General features: G+C 44.4%; 1 protein-coding gene across 1 annotated transcript in view; it reads right to left on the bottom strand.

The window, feature by feature from the left end:
• NOC2L (NOC2 like nucleolar associated transcriptional repressor) overlaps window positions 1-22,370 on the bottom strand; it is a 71,775-nt gene that overhangs the window by 48,344 nt on the left and 1,061 nt on the right. The window contains exons 2-11 of the mRNA XM_048519136.1: window positions 19,975-20,154; window positions 19,159-19,333; window positions 17,533-17,652; window positions 16,635-16,755; window positions 13,299-13,389; window positions 9,467-9,545; window positions 8,176-8,286; window positions 6,947-7,060; window positions 6,483-6,671; window positions 1,095-1,234 (exon numbers count right to left, since the gene is read on the bottom strand). Of these exons, the coding sequence (XP_048375093.1) occupies window positions 1,095-1,234; window positions 6,483-6,671; window positions 6,947-7,060; window positions 8,176-8,286; window positions 9,467-9,545; window positions 13,299-13,389; window positions 16,635-16,755; window positions 17,533-17,652; window positions 19,159-19,333; window positions 19,975-20,154 (1,320 nt within the window). The remainder of the gene's footprint in view (window positions 1-1,094; window positions 1,235-6,482; window positions 6,672-6,946; window positions 7,061-8,175; window positions 8,287-9,466; window positions 9,546-13,298; window positions 13,390-16,634; window positions 16,756-17,532; window positions 17,653-19,158; window positions 19,334-19,974; window positions 20,155-22,370) is intronic.

The raw sequence follows: 22,370 nt of genomic DNA, 5'->3' as shown, positions 1-22,370 counted from the left end.
CGATTCTCTAGTCTTTATGATATGGGGGTACGCTCAGGTGAATGAGAAAACAAGATCTGGGGTCCATCCCACAGCCAAATACAGGTATACTATCCTTTATAACAGATAATGCCTTTTCCAAGACGGCACCCACAGCAAAATTTTAAACACAATGCCAATTTAATTGGAAGTATATTTTTAGTCAATATGGTATTCAGTGGAGGATCTAATCGGCTTGATGACTTAAGGAGCAAACTTGTGGCAGTCTAAGGTTTACTCATAGAAAAGTGTTCTTAGGACTGAAGTCCTAATACATAGATAATGTACCTCCAGAAGTACCTTCCCTGGGAAGTCTCTACATTTCAGAACAAAAGAAAGACTTTTTTTCCTGGTTTAATTCAAATGGTGTTTGATGCCAAGAGATAGGAAATAGCAGGCACAAGAACGATATTACCCTTCAAAGCAGTTTAACAACATGGAGTGATTTTTTTAACTACTCAAAAGTTACTGAAAAGTTATAACTTAACAAAAACAATGCAGAAGCATTAAAGAAGTTCAACTTCTCCATTCATCTTTCCACACTTTTTAAGAGCCAGGCCAGGCCAAAGATCCAACTAGTGCAGCAAAGCAGATGCCTCCAGGAAGTCCACAAACAGGGCTTGATACTAACAAAACATCTCGTGTGCACACACACAAATACACACAACAATTGGCATGCAAAGCATCCTGCCTCCAAACATAGAGGCTGCATTTTGTCATCGGGACTAAAGTCTCTTCCACACATGCAGAATAATGCCCCTTCAATCCACTTCCAATGCACTTTGCAGCTGGATTTTACTGTGTGGAATAGCAAAATCCACTTCCAAACAGTTGTGAAAGTGGATTGAAAGTGCATTATTCTGCATGTGCAGAAGGGGCCATCCAAAGTAGAGTTATACTCTTCTAAGGCCACAGAAGTCAATGAGCTTGTGAAGGAAGGGACCTTGTACTGTAACTCTCTTACTTGAATTTGTTCAATCCATTTTCAAAATCATCAAGACCACAGAAGACTCATCCTTTTATTCGTCCCTCTTCCAAGTACTTAATACTGTGCGAGCACACTTTTTTTTACTTACTTAATGCAGCCGACAATGATCTGGGTCAGAGGGTAAATCAAAGGCTCCATGACATCACTAGGGTAGATGGAACTCAGGAGCCGACACCAGAAATACAGGCAATGGACGTACTGCCAGTTGTAAACGGACTGAAAATTCTCCTGCAGAGAAGCACGAAGAAGTAATGTCAGCAAGTCAGGTCAAACCAAGCCCAGGGCTTCAAAAAGAATCATACACGCATTTGGAAACAACAATGCAGTCAATCAATTCATCCCTCCGACATTCCATTCCCAGTTGCTTAGTTCTCTGCATGGAGCCGTAAAACAACACACCTTCATTTCCATTACCACAAATATAGGCTCATTCCGCACATGCAGAATAATGCACTTTCCAACTGCTTTCAGTGCTCTTTGAAGCTGTGCGGAATAGCAAAACCCACTTGCAAACAGTTGTGAAAGTGGTTTGAAAACGCATTATTTTGCGTGTGCGGAAGGGGCCATACAGAATGGTGACTGGCCCTATGCACAAATCAAGTTGTGCGTGTGTTTCACAGGAAAAAATGTGTCAAAGGGAAACAGAAAATGGCACAGATTCTTGAGTTCAGTTTGCACAACAGAGAAACAAAATCAAAACAGTCAAATAGGGGTGAGAAATTAGACAGCAACTCTGCTTATTTCCCATACTTCCATTTCACAAGTGGTAAAAAAACAACACCTCAACCCCAACACACTATTTCTAAAAGTAAATTGCAAGTTCTTGATGAATCAAAGACCCCGTCTGACCTCACAACTGAGGATGTGGGAACTTCAAGCTACTATTTTACTCCCAAACTGAGGGGCAGTCTGATGCAATGGTTAGACTATCATACCAGTGATCTGGAAGATCCAGGCTCAAATCCCCACCCCTCTGCTACAGAAGCCTGCTGGATGACCTTTGACCAGTCTCTCACACACACACTCTTGCCTAACCTCACAGGGTGGTGATTGTGAGGATAAAATGGCGGAGGTGGGAAAGTGGTAAGCCACTTTGCAAACAAATAATAAACAGAGCTTCATTCCTAACTTTATATAATGTTGCAAGTCACTTTAAATCCCTGCTGGGGAGAAATGGGGGTGAACATTAAAGTAAATAAAACAAACCTCCATTCACAGCTTTGAAAATTTTCATGCTCTTTGTTATATTTCACTATTTGGATCTTTTTGTTGTCATCACCTTATTTATTCTTGCTTTGTTAGCCAAAGTTAGCCAAAACTTTGTAGCAAGCAAATTCTCTTTTGCATTTTCAGAAGCTAAACAATACTATAGTGCATCAAAAAGCCAAAACCTTCCCCTACTCCATCAATGTTTCTGCCACTTGGTGGCGTTGGGACTTCCCACAACAGATTTGTTGCTTTTCGAAGAGCAAATAATTCCATAACCTTTGAAATAATCTAAGTTTGTTCTGCCCCAACACACATTCACACTCATACGAAGGCACCTAGTTTGGCAGGTGAAAATGCAGCTAGTCTGTTTTGGACAACTGGAGAATTGTGGCAACTAAGACCACCTTTCCTTCAAATCCCACCTCCCTCACTTGCTGGCCTGAGAGCCTCGAGATTTACAGTAGTGACCTACCTCACAGGAATGTTTTAATAATGGGGGCGGTGGCTGGGTGTGGCTGGCTCTTTGATGGGGCTGCCCGGCAGTCCACAGAATCTGTAAAACTCTCTTCCAATACATTTCAAATGAGGTACTCCGAGACCCCCCACATTTGAAAGAGAGAGGATGCCCCTCAGTTCAGGAATGATTTGAGCACCAAAAATGCGAGAATGCTAGACTAGGGTGGATTCTGAATGGGCCAAAAACAGTGCTGTGAAAACGGTGTAAAACGGTTTTCACACCGCTGTTTTTGGCCCCTGCGGAATCTGCCAAAGTGACACTAAGGCCTTTTCCGCAGTTGCAAAATAATGCACTTTCAATCCACTTTCACAATTGTTTGCAAGTGGATTTTGCTATCCTGCACAGTAAAATCCAGCTGCAAAGTGCATTGAAAGTGGATTGAAAGTGCATTATTCTGCATGTGCGGAAGGAGCCTAAGCATAGAGCGATAAACTTGCAAGATGAGATCCCATCATGTAACCAGCCTCCTCCTCCCTTTGCAAAGAACTGTATCATGGTACCATTTGACCATTTCTTAAGGAAAGCATTACGCACATGATATTATTTGAACGCTTGCAACAATGCTACACGAACACTAAGCGTTGACGGTTACATTCCTTCTCACTTCTCGCCCGCTTGCTGCCAACATCTCATCGCTGTCTCGCCGTAAGCTAACTGATGTATTGTCACGATGGCGGATTTGTGCTGGCCTGGGCCCATATAATCTAATCTACACCAGCTTGCTCCAAACCTTCTCTCCGACTGTGGAACTAACTGGATTTGGGCACTGTCTGGCTCGCAGCTGAGGGTACGAAAAAGCCAAACCGATCCAATTAAGGCCCTAGACTTCGATTATCTCCCCTTAACCCAGGGGCAAGTCTGAGCATCTTTGGGGGTGGGGGAGGGGCCGCTTTAAGCAGTAGCCCTACCTCGGTAAGCACGGAGGGGTGTAACCAAACCCCTTAATCTGTGTCAGATTTGTTTCCTTTAAACACCAATAAAGGAGGGGGGATTATCAATTTGTCTTGGATTAATTCAAATCAGACTAGTAGAGACCTAATTCGGGGATACAGACCTGGGGGCGGATTTATCTCCTCTCCCCCAATCTTCTCCCGAAAAAAAAACAAACGCCACAGTGCCGGCATAGGGAGGACAGGCTGAAGCTGATAAAAATGGGACAGGCTGACAGAAAAAAAGGAGACGGGGAAATGGGGAGACTCCCTAATCTGCTTTCTTACTGGCAGCTAATAAGATGAAATGCAGATTTCATATCAGTGCAAGGTAGCCGAAGAAAAACTAGATAAGTGCCGGCTGTTGCGCAAGTTGTATTTTTCCCCTTCTACAGACCCAGACAGGCGAGAAAAATTTTTTAACACCTCCCTCTGAGCAGCTTGGGACCTCAGCAGCGTCTGGGCTCAGCTTTCCCTTCTGGCAATTGCTACATCCTAAGAAAAACATTTTTAGGTTTAGCACGCTGCGGCTCTTGCCCTCTGTTATAGGCCCCAGGTGACTGTGATAATACAAGCCAGAAGAGAGAGAGAGAGAAAATCTCTTAGAACAGGGTGTCCAACTCTGGCCCTCCAGATGTTCACGGACCAGGATTCCCATCGAGGCTGATGGGAATTGTAGTCCATGAACATCCCTGTCTTAGGACATTCCATCTGGCAATTCAGAGGCCTCCCTCTGTTGTCTGCCTGGCATTCACTGCCTCTGACCACGGAGGTATATTTAGCTGCCCTGGCTAACAACAATCACCATGCCATGAAACTGCTTGCAGCTTTAGTGAGTCACAGCCAATTTCAACAAGTGTATGAAGTGTTATCTTTAGCAGGAAGTTGTATGAGAAATTAAAATGAGAGCCAGTGGAGCGTGGTGATTAAAGAGATGAACTAGGAGAGGGAGAGCTGGGTTCAAATTCCAATCCAGTTACAAAAGTCACTGGCTGACATTGGGCCAGTCATTCTCTCGCAGGGTTGTTGTAAGGATAACATGTGGGAAGGAAGAATGGAACAGAAATGAGAGATGGGTAGCTGGACCAGGGTCCTCAGTCTTTTTAAGCCAATGGGTACCTTTGGAAACCTGACATAGGATGGTGGGCACTACCACAAAATGTCAGGGAATTAGGTTATGCATACTGTATACACAGTGGTGGGATCCAAAAATTTTAGTAACAGGTTCCCATGATGGTGGGATTCAAACTGTGGCGTAGTGCCAATGGGGCTGGGTGGGGCACGACGGGGGCGTGGCTGTGGCAAGGACGCAGCCGCTGCGCCGGTCCTTGGGCGGGAAACGAATGCACACAGGCACAGGCTGCCACACACGCCGGTGCACCTCCTGCTACACTGCTTCAAGTTCTGCGTGCTACTGCTGAGAGGAGGGGCGTAACTAAGGCAAAAATCAGGTGGCAAAATCACCAATTAGTAACCCCCTCTCGGCACACACAAATAATTAGTAACCTACTCTCGGGAACCTGTGAGAACCTGCTGGATCCCACCTCTGAGTATACATATTGAGCTAGCTAAGAAATGCTCATCTGGAAGACCTCCCAAGACCAATAAGTTCTGTTGGCCCCACCTGGCCCCGCCCACATTCTGAAAACACTTGGCGGATGGTAGGAAAAGTTTTGGCAGCCCCCACGGCCATCAGGTTGGAGACCCCTAAGCTTGACAGGTAGACCGGCCTAATTGGGACAGGGAGAGATACAGCTAAAAAATGAAGCGAGGAAGCCAACCAACCAAAGAGGCAAAATATAAAATGAGATCTGGTCCAATTACCAAACACAGAAAGCCCTATAATATACATTCATACACGCAAGGTTACCAAAATGGAAACTCTTGAATAATATGGTCTGGAATTGGTTAAAACAGATTTTTTTCTAAAACTAGAACCTCAATTTTCAGATCAACATTTACAAATATCACCAATCCTCCACGGCCTCGCCCTTTTCTATGAATCTTAATTGCAAGGCTGAAAAGGCAAAAGCCCTATAATTTATCCCTCCAAGAAGAAACTAATATTAAAATGGTATAGAACACCGAAACAGTTGGCATATATGATAAGTGGACTCAGTCCGAAATGTTGGCATTGTGGGGATAAAAATGCAATATATATGTGGCTAAACTGTCCAGAAGTAAAATATTTGTGGGAAAATGTTATAATATATATAGAAAAATATGTAAAGGTAAAAATAAAGATAAACATAGATTTATTATTTATAGGCATATTGGATTATACAATAATAGAATAAAGAAAGAAAAAGTTTTTCAAACTCATGATCAGAGCGGCCCATGCAGTAATAGCATTGGGGTGGAAAGACAAAAAAATCTGGATAATGCAGAAATGGTTGGAATATATATGGGAGCAAATACAATTAGAAATTTTTTGACATAATGTCAAGAAATCAAATATGGCAAGAAAAACAAAAAGATATGAAGTGGATCTTGGATGGAGATTCAAAAGAGACCGGATTAAAGCGAAATTGGAATTACAAGGAAAAGAAAAAATAGGACAAAGAGAAGATTGAAAAGAATGGACCTGCTGCTGCGCATCTAAAGAAGAGAAGAAGAGGGGGAGGGAGAAAAAGGGGGGAAAGGATATGGAGGATGAAATATAAGATATACAATATAAATCTGTAATAATTCCGAAATATCAATAAAAATATTTTAAAAAATAATGTATCCCTCCATCTTTCCAGAAGCAAACAGAATCCACAGCACACGCGACAGAGACTCCCAGCTGCCAAACCCACACTCAGCTGTGCTCAAAACACACCTTCTTCTTCACCGTCATGGCGCTGCGAAGGTGAATAGCCAGCTGGCGGATATAGATGAAGGCGTGCTGATAGGAGACGGAAGTGTCCAGGGCAAACATCTCCGTCAGAGTCCGCTGCATGAAGTTGATCATGGGCAGGACATTGGGAGACGTGAACCTGCAGTTCTTCACGTAGGAAATGTACATTTGCTGAAGGATGGAAAAACAAGGAGGGGAAAAATTGAGTATCTTAAATTGTTGGTCTTCAAATGACTCACCAACACTCATACCCACTAATGTGAAGCTTCCGTCCTTGTGGTGGAGTTCCTGGGTGACGAGATTTGCAAAATGGGCACCGCCGATCAAATCAACAGTGTAACGATACAGTCTTGCTATGAATTACAACATTTTGAGCTGCCGCTTCTTCAGCTTAAAATTATACTCACTGATAAAAAAGACCATAGAATGTTACAGCCCCCTCTTACCTTAAGCACTGGGTTCAAGTAGACAGCCTTCTTGTGCCGGCAGATTTTGTTGAGCACCAGGAAAGCGAGAACTCTAACCGTTTCCTCGCCTGTGCTCCAGAGGTGTGTGGCTTGCTAGGAAGGGAAGAACGAAAGGCAAAGCTTCCGTCAGATTCTACCATCTAGATTTATTTACTTACTTATCTCAGATGAACGGTTCACAAAACAAAGAACAGAAATATAACTTCACCATTTCCAGGTAAAATATTCTCCTGGACTCCTGTCTAAAGAAATAATCTCACAATACTAGAACCAGGGGGCATTCATTGAAAATGCTGGGGGGGGAAGAATTAGGACTAATAAAAGGAAACACTTCTTCACACAACGTGTGACTGGTGTTTGGAATATGCTGCCACAGGAGGTGGTGATGGCCGCTAACCTGGATAGCTTTAAAAAGGGCTTGGACAGAAGTCGATCTATGGCTACCAATCTTGATCCTCCTTGATCTCAGATTGCAAATGCCTTAGCAGACCAGGTGCTCGGGAGCAGCAGCAGCAGAAGGCCATTGCTTTCACATCCTGCATGTGAGCTCCCAAAGGCACCTGGTGGGCCACTGCGAGTAGCAGAGTGCTGGACTAGATGGACTCTGGTCTGATCCAGCAGGCTAGTTCTTATGTTCTTATTTAATTCATCAGTGACACGGCCAGATTTTGTTTTAAAAAACTACACACCAAGAAGTTAAAGATATCATATTGGAAGGCTTAATGCTATTAAAAAGTCTACTGAACCAGACAGAGTGGCAGTGCCATCCAAGAGCTGGGAGCACGGTCACGTTCTAGCACTGGGGAGGGCAGAAGCGGCCGCACACAAATCCGCCCAAGTGCTGCTCCCGCAGGCGGATTCGCACCCCCCACCCCGGATGGGGCGTTTAGTTGTGCCAAAAGACATGAAATTGCTGAAAATTCTGTGATGTTATAAGGGAAAAAAAAACAGCTTTTCTGTTCTTTTTAGAAAAATAAAAAATATTCCATAGGATTTTTTTTCCCGTACTTGCCAAATTTTTACCTGGGAAAACATTGGTGATTTAAAAAAAATTCACCAGCATTCACACTAGCAGACATCATGGGTCAGGAGGTACAGAAAAAAAAAACCCAAACCAAAACTGGGTTAATAATTTTTGAATATTTGTTGAGCTAAATGTCGGGGACTGTTAAGTTTCCCAGCACTGCGCACTGTTTGTTTAAACATACCTTGAGCAACATCCGGCACTGCTTTGGGAAGGCCAGGTAATAGGGAGCAATGGAGTTGACATGGTGAAGAACAGCAGCTCCCACTGAGGCCTCTGTCAAGCAAGACAGGAGCTGCAACGGATGGAAAACAGCGGTAGCCTTAAACACCTAGGCCAGACTCCAGTTTCTTTGAGGCACCTATTCAGGTTAGAGCTGGTGTGGTGGAGTGGATAAGAGCAGGTGCACTCAAATCTGGAGAACTGGGTTTGATTCCCCGCTCTGCCACTTGAGCTGTGGAGGCTTATCTGGGGAACCAGATTAGCCTGTACACTCCAACACACGCCAGCTGGGTGACCTTGGGCTAGTCACAGTTCTTCAGAGCTCTCTCAGTCCCACCCACCTCACAAGGTGTTTGTTGTGGGGGGGAGGGGGAGGGAAAGGAGATTGTAAGCCCCTTTGAGACTCCTTACAGGAGAGAAGGGGGGTATAAATCCAAACTCTTCTTCTTCTTCTTGATTAACACTATTCATTGCAGTAGAAACTGACAACTGGTCCATCAACTGTGATCTACTTCTGTTCACCCTCTATGGGATCATAATTCTTATTGTGCTATATATCCCCAGCAAAAACTGCCATGGAAAGAAAGATTCTTGACAGAAAAGCAGGACTTTGCTCTAACAACATCCAGTCGTGCCCCCAAAATTACCCAGCTGCCTCAGGTAATCCAGAACCAACCACCAACTGCATTTATCAAAGAGATGACCTCTTTGATAAAGAGATGCTGTCCGGGCCCTGCGTGACCTTGGCGAGTTCCGCAGGGCCTGTAAGACCAAGTTATTCTACCAGGCCTTTGGGGATGCCAGCCGCAGACTGCCTGCCCCCTCTGCAGCCCCCACGACATCTTCAGCATTGCCTGATTGCTGATTCCACCCATTTTGGGGCAATGCTGGCCCTCCTGGCCTTTGGGTTGGGCGCCATCTGTGCATGCATCTGTGCATGTATTTTTATCTGTAATTTTTGGAATTGCTGCTATAATGTATTTTAATGAATTTTAATGTTTTATTGCTATATTGTATTTATGAGACCTTATATTGTATTTGTTTTATGTCTCATTGTACACCGCCCAGAGCCCTTCGGGGGTTGGGCGGTCTATCAAGCCGAATTAATAATAATAACAATAACAACAACAACAACAACAACAACAATAATAATAACAATAATATGTGGGGGAATAACACAAGGCCAATGTTTTATAAGCCAGAGGTTGGGATTGGGATGTTTCTTTAGACAGGAGTCCAGGAGAATATTTTACCTGGATAGAGCAGCTAAGGTGTGTTTTGATGTCCAGGCGAAGCTTCCCCCAGAGTGGGCTGGAAGAAGGCGCAACCATCCTACAGAACAAAGAAAGGAAACAGGTGAACAGGCTAGGTAGTACAATACATTATGCAGGCATAGAATAACACCATTACGCCCAGGTAAAGTTGTGACTGTTATTACACATGGTAATACACAAGATATCCGGATGGCGCTAGCCGAGAATGGAATTTAGAACTAGGTACAGAAATCAGGAGAGAGAGTATAAGGGTATAAGGTTGCCTTCTTGGAAAAGAAAAGCCTCCTCCTCATACACAGGGAAGAATTCCTCTTCAGGGATACACTCTCCAACCACAAGCACACACTCACATAAAAACAAAGCAAGAATGCTTCTTTTATCTTTAGAACTCTGGTCTCACTCAAATGCAAATTTAACCAATTCAGTCTCATACAGTTATAGAAACATTGAAGCGCAGAGGTGGAAGGGACCCAAGGGTCATCGAGTTCAACCCACCACTTTAAGCAAGGAATTCACTGCTACACCACCACCACCCCTGCAGTGATCACTGCTCTATGCCCAGAGGAAGCCAAAAATACCTCCAGGATCCCTGGGTCAATCTGGCCTGCAGGAAAATTTCTTCCTGACCCCAGTGTGGTGATTGGCATTACCCTGGGCAAATAAGAAAGGGCCACAAGAGCCAAGCACCGCCTTAACAGAAGTGGCGTAGGAGGTTAAGAGCTCATGTATCTAATCTGGAGGAACCGGGTTTGATTCCCCGCTCTGCCGCCTGAGCTGTGGAGGCTTATCTGGGGAATTCAGATTAGCCTGTGCACTCCCACACACGCCAGCCTGGAGTGACCTTGGGCTGAGTCACAGCTTCTTGGAGACTCTCTCAGCCCCACCCACCTCACAGGGTGTTTGTTGTGAGGGGGGAGGGCAAGGAGATTGTCAGCCCCTTTGAGTCTCCTGCAGGAGAGAAAGGGGGCATAGAAATCAAACTCCCCCCCCCCCTCCTCCTCCCCCTCCTCCCCCTTCTTCTTCCTCCTCCTCCTCCTCCTCCTCCTCCTCCTCCTCCTCTTCTTCTTCTTCTTCTTCTTCTTCTTCTTCTTCTTCTTCTTCTTCTTCTTCCTCTTCCCTGCTCTCTCTCACACACTATGCCTAAATTCACAGTGAGTCATAGGCCCCTTCAGCACACGCAAAATAATGCGTTTTCAAACCACTTTCACAACGGTTTGCAAGTGGATTTTGCTATTCCACACAGCTTCAAAGAGCACTGAAAGCAGTTTGAAAGTGCATTATTCTGCATGTGCGGAATGAGCCATAGAATCAGCATTGCTGTCAAATGGTCCTCTAGCTTCTGCTTAAAATTCTCCAAAGGAGAGCCCACCACCTCCTAAGAAAGCATGTTCCTCTAAGGAAGTCAGGATGTTTTCCCCAAAGGTATCCCCTGAGATTCTTTTTAACAAGGGTCAGCTCTTCAGTTAAACCTAAGTTGTTATTTTGCCCATCTCGGAGGCCTCTCGCCCAACGTCTAACCCGCCCCCCCTGGCTACATTAAGCTGAGGACTCCTGCCAAGATCACAGGCAAAAGGCCTCGTTGCCAGGAGCCAAGATCACGAGCGAAACTCAGCAAGGGAGAAAGTTCCCCCTTGCCTCCCGTCTGCGTACACAATCCCAGCAGGATCGGATGGCAGCACCGAAGAATGCAGCTTAGTCAACGCCTGTGACGAGAAACAAGGGATTAATTGTACCCTCGCTAACTCAGCTGCTCGCTTTCGTTCCCCGTTTGACCTGCAAGCTCACTGCTGACCGGGTCAACTATAAAAAAAAAGTTCTTGGAGTTTTTCTGCACATCAGGAACCGGGTCTGATACTCTGGCATTACTGGCTGAGCCAAAACATTTGAGAACAGGAGAAGAAAGAATTTTTGTTTTTTTAAAAAAAGCCCCTTCCTTGGATATATCATGAAAACCCTTTTCTGGAAAAAGTCACACAGGCATAAATATTTCTGCTCCTTCTCTATTTGTTTAGGGTCGAAAATGTCACAATATAACAACAAACTTAGAACTACGGCACTTGGGAGAAGCCATAGCTCTGTGATAGAGTATCTGTTTAACATGCAGTAGATTCCCGGTTCAATCCCTACCATCTCCAGTTAAAGTAATGTTGTGTCTGAGATCAGTGGGACCCCTTAGAGCACAGGTGTCAAACTCGCGGCCCTCCAGATGTTATGGACTACAGTTCCCATCATCCCCTGCCAGCATGATGCTGGCAGGGAATGATGGGAACTGTAGTCCATAACACCTGGAGGGGCGCGAGTTTGACACCTAAGAGAACCACTGCCAGTCAGAGTATGTGGTTAGGTGGGCCAATGGTGTAGCGTGTGTTAGAGTAATGGACTATGATCTGGGAGACCCAGGTTCGAATTCCCACTCTGCCACGGACACTTGCTGGGAAACCCACTCACACATGCTCAACCTAACCTACCTCACAAGGTTTTTTCTGAGGATAAAATGAAGGAGCAAAGAAGGACATAAGCCACCTTAGGACCCCAGTGGGGGAAAAGGCAGAGAAGAAATGAAGAAAGTACATTGTCCATTAACAACTGAGATCCGCTGTTCCCCCCTCAGAGTCAGAGGAGTGAAAGGTTGAACGCCATCTGTTTTAAACATTTATAAGCTTGGAGCGCTGCATTTTAACTTGTATAAATTTTAGTATTTTATCTTATTATCCACTTGTATGTATTATGTTGTAAACCGCCCTGAGCCCTTCGGGGGAGGGCGGTATAAAAGTGGAACAAACAAACAAACAAACAAACAAACAAACAAATAAATATATATATATTTGTTTGTTTGTTTGTTTGTTTGTTTGTATATATAAGATGACAGGAGACAGCTCCTTGAAGAGAAGGGCCGGGAGGTTGGTGACAGAAGACACGCTTTTCACACACAGCACCCAAAAGCTCATAAAATAAAGAAATGGTTAAATTAGAAAGTTGATATTGGATTGACCCAGAAAAGCTGGAGGGAAAGAAACAAGACAAAAACTTTGTTTTCAAACGTCTACAACTCCTTACTCTGCATATCCCTCAACATTAATGAAGGTAATTTTGGGGTTCTGTGTGGTTTCCGGGCTGTATGGCTGTGTTCTAGCAGCATTCTCTCCCGACGTTTCGCCTGCATCTGTGGCTGGCATCTTCAGAGGATCTGATAGTAGGAATGGAAAGCAAGTGGAGTATATATACTGTGAGGTCAAAAGGTGAGGCCATCTGAATAGAGTAGCCTGGCATGTGAGTCACAAAGAAGTCTGTAGCATGTGAGTAACAATGAAGATATCAGATCCTCTGAAGATGCCAGCCACAGATGCAGGCGAAACGTCAGGAGAGAATGGTGCTAGAACACGGCCATACAGCCGGAAACCAGACAGTACGCCAGTGATTCCGGCAGTGAAAGCCTTCGACAATACATTGAAGGTAATTTTACCAGCAGCGGCATTTTATACCTTTCTCCTTTTACTTTTTTTGTAAATTGTAATATATACTGAGAAGATGTAGGTGTAATTTCTACCCACACCCAACTGCACTCAATGGGAAAATGTAATCTATGGTAAAACCAACACAAATGCACTTAATTTTCTTGTATTTTCTCCCTGATGGTCTTTGCTTCTATTTTATTCATTTACTACTAATATAAAATATAGAATGCAAACCTGAAAAGCCCCCTCCCCGATTTCTTTTAAGTTACTTTGGGGGTTTCCTGATCCCCACACTAGATTAGTAAATGGCATTTTTTGTTTAGGCAAGGATTTTTTTTAACAAAGAAGCAACTCACTTGGATTTGGTTCGGCCACTTTTCACCAGAAGCAGTTTGTGCACCAAACCGAAGAGGTCGTGAATACAGAAGGACACGAGGGTGTTGAACACTAAACAGTGGAGACAAGAGAGGAGAGGAATTGCTTGGGTGTACCTGGTTACCTTGGAAACTGGAAGCAATCTCCCTTCCCCATGAGGCCTGTATCAATTATAGATCATAGACAGGGCCGCCTGTGCTCTAAATCAGCCATGAATGTTATCGGGTACAGAATTCTCACTTCTTGGGGAAGGAAAGACACACAGCCTTCATTTTAAAGAAATAAAGTTTCTAGACTTGTGTATATGCATGGCACAATATCTACTGAAACAAGTCTGGGTGAGGACGGGAAGAAAGAAGAGAACGAGATTTTGACTAAGTAGGATGGGGGGGAAAAGAGGGGAAACACACACAAAAGTTTAATTAATTAATTAATTAATTAATTAATTAATTAATTAATAAAAATAAAAAAAGAACCTTGTGGGCAGGAGAAAAAAGGGAACCCATCCACAAGAAGTTCACAAGATTTTTCATCAGGAAGTAAATCCAAATTAAATGAATCTGAGAAGGTTCTGAGTATTCGAATACCCTCGCCATCATTTAAAAACCGCTATTCAGAACTGTGCAGAAGGCAGCAATGGCAAACCACCTCAGAACATCTCTTGCCTTGAAAACCGAACCGGGTCGACATGAATGAGTTGTGATTTGACGGCACTTATTCAAACGACCCCATAAGCCAACTAAACAAACATAACTATAATACCAGCAGCTCCACACCTACATACATAAGTCTTGTCAAGTGACAACCAACTTATGGGGATCCCGGCAAGGGGCTTTCGAGGCAAGCGGGAAGCAGAGGTGGGTCAGCCTTGCCTTCCTCTGCAGCCCTCCTTGGTGGCACCCCATCCAAGGACCAACCCAGTCCAGCTTAAAAAACCTGGCTGTGTTAGGCTGCCTTCCCTTCCCCCAGAAGTCATCTTGGCCTTTCCAATATTGCAACGTCCAAACGCATGGGAGGCCTTGCAAAGCAGTTGGGTAGGTAAGCTTCGAATGCAAAATCCAATCAATGCTCCTTGGGCCCCCCCTGCTGGAATGGCTTCTGTATAGGCCGGGGTATTGTCACAGACTCCTAGCGAAACAGCACACAGAAGTCCAAGTCTCCACTGTAAACAAACATACAAAACCGCCGGACCACTGGTCCAATCTGGCCAGCAGCAGCAGCAGCAGCAGCAGCACACTGGGGTTTCCAGGCTGATCATTTTTAGTTGAGGTTGTAGGACGTGTGACATTATGCTGAGCCGCAGCCCTTCCCGATTCCTCCCTGCATCACGCAGGCTTTGAAAATCCAACAGCCCTTCAACTATTATTGATTGATTGATTGATTGATTGATTGATTGATTGATTGATTGATTGATTGATTGATTGATTGATTGATTGATTGATTGATTGATTGATTGGGATTTTTATATCGCCCAACCCCTGAAGGGCTCTGGGCGGTTCACAACACAACACAGGTTCTACATATAATACATACAACAAAACCCCATTAAGTTAAAATAATTTAGATTTAAAACACAGTGGTAGATTCAATAAATTGGCGTCAGCAAACCCAAATTAAACCCTCCCAAGGAGGGGGGATCAGAACAAAGAAGTGGGTCCCCTAGATGGCAAGGGGACTCCGAAACCGGAGGTGTAAAAGGGGCACCACAATCAGCGGCTGGACACTCCAAAAGCCCGGTGGAACAACTCAGTCTTACAGGCCCTGCGGAATTCACCAAAGACCTCACGCTAGAGGTCTGGACAGCTGGAGGGAGAGTGTTCCAATGCAGGCAGGGGCTGGAGGCTGAGAAGTGCCCTGGGTCTGAGTGGAGGCCAGCCGCATCATTGAGGGGCCAGGAACCTGTCCAGTAAATTGGCTCCTCTGCTGAACGCAGAGGCCGAGTAGGGACATATGGGTAATGTGGTCCCAAAGGTACGAGGGTCCCAGGCCACGTAAGGCCTTAAAGGTCAAAACCCACACCTTGAAAATGATTCGGAACTCAATTACGATGAACCAACAGCATACAGATTCATTTAACCATGTGGAGACCCATTTACGCCAGATTGCTAGATGCAGTCCACAGAGCAGTTTTATCTGGCTCCAGGGGGACCGTAATGTGCTGCGGGGAAGGGAGATTCCAGCTGCATCTTGTTTTGGGGCGTAAATGTATATACTGTCTGCGATCCATAACTGAGAACCCTTCATTGCTAAATGGTCGTCATATTAAGAAGTCTACTCACTCTTGGCTCCTAAACCAATTTCTGGAGAAAGAAACAGCCCTGAGATTATGGAAGTTAGCCCATCTTGTAAAAACTAGCAGTTTGCCATCAGTAGAACTATGATACCACAGATCATAGTTGGTGTACTTTCTCCCCTGCCACACAGTGTAATAAGGTTGCTGGGCCCAGCAACTAGCGGAAGACCCAGGGGGGACAGCTGTCAGTGACGGGATGATGTCACTTCCAGAGAAAATCTGGAAATGACATCACACACCTCTAGGAATTGCTGAAAACTTTGTGGTTTCATTTTTTTCTGGACATAAAGCCAGGCTGTCACCAATTTTTCTTCTCCCACTGGCCACTGGAGCGCCAGCAGGAACATGGCGACTGCAGTGCATATGCTTAACATCCATGTATGCTTTGTCTCAGGTTTCACCCAGGTTTGCCCAATGCACTCCATTGTAGGTTCTCACACAGCAAGCGGCAGTTTGGTGTTTTGTTTATTGGTGGGTGATCTATTAATCGTTTACTGTTTTTCTCCTGTCTGAAGGGAATAATGCAGACACTTCTATTCTAGGATGGGGCTACTTAAGTCCTCCGAGGCAGAAGGAGCCTGACAGTAACCTTTTAGAAAGTCAAAACATTCCCAGGGCACATGTGATTAACACTAGTAGGACAGCTACAAGTTTAATTTCATAAAATGAGCAAAGAGAAGCAGCAACAGCTGAAGCCCCTTGATGAAGACACACATTAGTAGGACAGAAAGGAAGTATGCCACCAATCCTACACAGCTGAGCTAGAAATACAGTAGAATCATGTGGTGTACTTTCAAATTGTGCATTACAAAATGAACAACCAAGGACACAGAAAATTAGCAGCATTCTCAAGTATCGTGTTCCTGACTGGTCAAATTTTCTAGGCACAGAACGTTATAACAGTCCCCAATAATGCTGCACAGAAAATCCAGTATGATACGTTCCTCCTGGATGTGCAGACTGGCATTTAGTTACCGCTCTCGGAAAAGGTCAGTGTCCACAGAAGCAGTTCTGGCCCCCTCACCTGTGCTATCGGTGACTTTGAACTTGCCAGGTTCAAATCCTTTGGCGTCCCCCTTGGCCGTCACCACGCAGGCTCTGAATCCCTGGGTGATACTGTGGAAGAGCCTGGGCGTCAAATTCTTCTGGAAGGGGGGAAAAGGCAAAGCAAGAGTGACAATACTGTCTTCCCATCACTGAAAAGCTACATGTGCGGTAAAAGGAAGCATGAAAACAATTAGGATAGGTTGAATCCTAAAGCACTTAAAATGATCCAACAACACACCCAACTTTGATGCTCCAGATCTGGGATCTTTAACATGATGCCCGTGGGTGCTAAGGCATCTATCAGTACTTCCCTTGGTGACCTTCAATCTTTTCAGAAGATGGACAGGGTTCTAACGGGCTGCCCTCATTCAAATGGAAGGATTAGAAGAAGAGGAGTTTGGATTTATATTAGAAGAAGAAGAGTTTGGATTTATATCCCCCCTTTCTCTCCTGTAGGAGGCTCAAAGGACTTACAATCTCCTTGCCCTTCCCCCCTCACGACAAACACCCTGTGAGGTGGGTGGGGCTGAGAGAGCTCCGAGAAGCTGTGACTAGCCCAAGGTCACCCAGCTGGTGTGTGTGGGAGTGCACAGGCTAATCTGAATTCCCTAGATAAGCCTCCACAGCTCAGGCGGCAGAGTGGGGAATCAAACCCGGTTCCTCCAGATTAGATACACGAGCTCTTAACCTCCTACACCACTGCTGCTCCTTTTTCTCCTGTACCCCCTTTTTCTCCTGTACGGAGACTCAAAGGGGCTCACAAACTCTTTCCCTTCCCCTCCCAACAACAGACACCTTGTATGGTATGCGGGAAGAATCCACACTGCCTTCTAGAGCAGAAGTTTTTAAATTGGAAACAACCCTCCGTCTCATACCTTGGCAGAACTTTTCCAGTTCTCCACCATTTTCAAATTTACAGTGATGAACTCAAGCTTCTTCCGTTTGGCAGTTCCTTCCTCTCCGCCATCGTCATCATCACTGTCCTCGCTTGCTTCCTAGAAAAGTTTTTAGATAAAATGTATTTCTTCATGAAAAGACATTTAAAAGTACTGCAGGGGCATCCACTTTAAAGAAAAACATCAGAGGTTTTCAAAGCACTGGAGATGGTTTGTGGAAGGGACCACCATTCACAGAGGCACAACATCGTCTGGCTACACACTCATACCAGATAAATATATACTGTATATACTCGTATATAAGCCAAGGGACCTAATTTTACTGCAAAAACCTGGGAAAACGTATTGACTCGGGTATAAGCCGAGGGTGGGAAGCCGGAGGCAGAGGGAGCTCCTTATTTGGGCAGTGACATCAGGGGGAGTCACTGCCCAAATAAGGAGCTCCCTCTGCCTCCCGGGTTTGAGGAAGTCCAGCCAGGCACGCAGCCAGGGTGCCTCCGGGTTGCCCCTTCACCTTCCCAGGAGGGCAGCAACAAGCCGGGCAGCAGGGAGGTTGTCCTGGCCCCGCCCCCAGCCTCCCTGTGACTGATAGGAAATGGTGGCTCGGGTATAAGCCGAGGGGGCTTTTCTCAGCCTTTAAACAGGGCTGAAAAACTCGGCTTATACACGAGTATATACGGTAGATATCTGATGCAGAACTGGTTTTTGCAGTTACAGTGAAGACTACCATTTAGAAACAGGCGCACACTGAATTAGGTTAAAAGCTATATAGCATTATAGCTTGACAGAGATATAAAGTAATATTTTAACGACTTCTCCTTTAATTGGTTAACAATTACTTAAACGAACCAAATATATACAGGCAAACGATGGTCAAGTCCAGCCGCAACTTAAAGAGCAACCAGATTTCTAGGATAGAAGCTTTCAAGAATCAACGTTCCCTTCATCAGATACCTGACGAGAAGAGCTTTGACTCTCAAAATTTCATATCCCGGAAAAACATTTTTGATCTTTAAGGTGCTACTGAACTAAAACCTTGATGTTCTACTGCAGACTATCATGGTTTCCTACCTGAAAAATTCTCCCATAGGTGGTCTTACACAAACATTTCTGTACTACACATTTTTACTAAATCCTTGTCTTAAATATCATTTCATTTATTCCCAAAGAAGAAAACATTTCACCAACCTTTCGCAGTCCTCTTATCAAAAATAACTGAGGGGAAAAAGTCCTCAGAGAAAAAGCAACACACACACACACTTCATATCTCCTGGAATTAGATGGGGAGGGGCATTAGACCCTCCGGCAGGAGAGGAGAGAGACAGGCAGGCAGGCAAACCCAACTCCCAAGAAGCCACCATTAGGTTCCTAACTCCTAAGAAGCCACCACTGAGTTCCTAACTAAGCAACTTTAGGGCTTGCAGTTCTGTGAAGAAAGGGATGACAGACATTTCAGGGATGAAACAAATGATGCAGTTGTGTTGGTTAGAACCAGAGCTACTCAGTGAAAACCCTGTTTTTTTCTAGAGTCAAGATATTAGTTCCGATTAAGGTCATTTTCCTTTCACAAGTAAGGAAGGCTTAACAATTATCCAATCCCAGTACCTCCAATTTGTCAGGTAACACATGAAGTCCCTCCTCTTCGTCAGAACTGTCAGAGTCATCAAAATTAAGTAGCATCTGGTCATTTTCTTCCAAGAACTTGTAAAATTCGGGATCTCGCTCCTTCAGCCGAGAGAGCTGGTCTTTATGTTCGGACGCTTTACCCTTCTTTGGTTTCCTGAAGAATTTTTTAAAAATATATACATGGGAATGAATTATTTTCTCACATGCTACCTTCATAGAACTCTTCGCAGATTGACTCGCCTGTTGAGAAAGCTGTGCGCAACAGTTATGGTAAATCTGTGTATTGCAGAAGATTGGGCACAGACCATGGCTCACTGCAGTTAGAGTTAACCTACAATTACAGGTGAGATAGCTGAAAGTGACCTTATGACGTGTAATGGGTTGTGCTTGATTGTGTTTTTCTTTTTGTATGTTTTTGTGTTTTGTGTGTTGTTTTTTGACGTGTGAAAATTTAAAAATAATTAAAAAAACACCTGTGACTCTCCCCAATGAGTTGGTGGACTGAAATTAATTATCTGTGCTAGGCAACAGACAGGAAACCACATCCACTTTGGACTTTAGATGCCATTCACCATGGTAACCTTCCAGATCACCTGGCAGGGGCAGGATTAGAGTAGGATCCGCAGGAACATGATTAATTGTAGATGTTCAAAGCTGAGCAAAGCTCACCTGCCATTACTAATGTCATTCAGCGGCCCCTGAAAAGTTTCTGAATGATCTCAGAGGGACCCAGAACAGAGTTTGAAAACCACCAAGCTAAGAAAAGCCAATCCCTTGTGACCTTCTTTCTCTTACTTTTCAGTAAATTTAGATTTAAGCAATGTTTTCTTCTTGCCGTTTGCCATTTCATTCTGACTTGGCTTCTTTCCTTTCCCTTCTTCATCAGAATCCAGAGCATCTCCTCCGGAATCCTCATCCACTTCAGAATCTAACCCAGAGGCAAGGAATTCGTCAACGCTCAGCTCACCAAGTTTTCTAGTACCAGTAAAGCACAGGGCAAGGGAGAGAAACAAACAAGACAGATTTAGTGACTTGCTGACATACCAGCTGGTAAACCAGTGAAAATAAGCAAGATGGTCCGAAACAGTCAACAAAAAATGTATAGTGCAATTCAAGAATTTCAAACAGCTTCATCTGTTATCTGCTATCAACAGCACCATTCTTTAAAAAAATCATTTTTAAATTTCCATGATTTAGGGTGTTGTGGGTTTTCCGGGTTGTGTGGTCGTGTCCCAGTAGCATTTTCTCCTGATGTTTCGTCTGCATCTGTGGCTGGCATCTTCAGAAGGTGCCAGCCACAGATGCAGACCCTAGTGATTCCGGCCATGAAAGCCTTCAACAATATATTTTCCATTATTTATCATCATCATCATCATTTATTAAACTTGATAAACCGCCCACCCCCAAAGGGATCTGGGCGGTGTACTGCAAAACAACAACTAAAACAATAGTGCACAATAAATAATTAATAAATAATTAAAAATAGCAGCAATCTAATCTAATAAAGACAAAACTGATAAGACTAATGAAGATGGCGCCCGAGTTTCTCAGTATTAAGTTCTTCACATGGCTGAATAAATATTTCAAGTTTCTGGATATGGGATCTCTCCCTAACACTTCCAAAGTTCAAAGTAATTAAAAGACACTGATCATCAGATAATGTAATTTAATTACTTCCCAGCTTGGATGTTTTCATCTCTAGAGATGCTCTACCCATAACCATAAAAACTTGATCTTTTGAACTGTCATGACCCAATCCAAAGGGGGGGGGGCGTGAATTGCTGCTCCGATGTGGCGCAGGCTCACACTGGTGTCTTTGCCCCCACAGCCAGCTTAAAGGGCGCTCCTGCTAGTGGAAAGGGCAAGGATGCTTCCATCTGCTCACCCCACAGCTCTGTGGTGGCAAAATTCAGAAATGGGCACCACCATGGAGCTACACTGGCATCCAATCAGACACTAGCACAGGGGGGCGGGGAGGGGGTTGACCACGGTGTTCCTGGGATGGAGCCAATTTTAGTCAGCTTCCACCTAGGCTTTGGTCCCAGGAACACTGCATCAGTGGCTCTTCTTTGGATGCTTTTGACTTCAGTGGGTGGCAATTAGCGAGAGTCACTCCTTTTATGGAATACTTCTCGACAATATTTTCATTGTGGTAGCAGATGAAAACCTCTTTATTATCAACACTTTATTATCAATAGCTTTAAAAGGGGCTTGGACAGATTTATGGAGGAGAAGTCGATTTATGGCTACCAATCTTGATCCTCTTTGATCTGGCCTTAGTAGACCAGGTGATCGGGAGCAACAGCTGCAGAAGGCCATTGCTTTCACACCCTGCATGTGAGCTCCCAAAGGCACCTGGTGGGCCACTGCAAGTAGCAGAGAGCTGGACTAGATGGACTCTGGTCTGATCCAGCAGGCTAGTTCTTATGTTCTTAACACAGTCATCTTAAACTTTCAGTTAAAAGGACACTCGCAGAGCTTCTTCAGTCTCATACCATAAATAATTCTATTCGGTATCACACAATCCTAGGAGTGTTTACTCTAAAGTAAATCTCACTGAGTTCAATGGGATTTTTTCCCAAGTTCCAGGAATCCCCCACCCAGCCACCAATGGGGAATGGGGGGGGGGGGGTAGGATGCCAGATCCAAGCTGTGAAACTCCTGGAGGTTGGGAGATGGAGCCTGAGGAAGCCGGGGACCTCAGTGGGATCAAACTGTTACCACAAACTGGATCAGGCTAAACAAGAGCCACAACATGATTTATTTTTTTAAAAGGACATCTTTATTCAGACTAACAGAGATTTTTTTTCAGCAGGAGGGAAAAGCCCTCTTATGCAAAAGAAAACCAGCCTTTTATAGGGTTTCAGAAAACATATCAAAAGCAAAAGATGTACATCGATAAGAAACATTCACGTCCATCGAATTTTTCTGTAGACTTTCTGGCACCTTGTTTACACATTTTCCATTCTAGAAGCATTTATTTATCGCCTACTCCAGAATGCAGTTATGGGGCAGCTTTTCACAATAACAGTAGATGTTTGTCTTAAAGACTATACAACACCTCGCCTGGTCATCTTGCCCTTCTCTCAATCTGGTAAAGGGGACTTGAATACTTAATGAAATAAATGTTCCAACATGTTTCTCTCTTCCAGAGGATCTGGTCTTCTGGATTGTTGATAACCATGTGCAGA

The sequence above is a fragment of the Sphaerodactylus townsendi genome, linkage group LG16 (genome assembly GCF_021028975.2).
Source record: "Sphaerodactylus townsendi isolate TG3544 linkage group LG16, MPM_Stown_v2.3, whole genome shotgun sequence".
In the NCBI taxonomy this organism is placed as follows: Eukaryota; Metazoa; Chordata; class Lepidosauria; order Squamata; family Sphaerodactylidae; genus Sphaerodactylus; species Sphaerodactylus townsendi.
The sequence above is the reverse complement of the archived record's forward strand: the minus strand, read 5'-3'. Positions and strand labels throughout refer to the sequence as shown.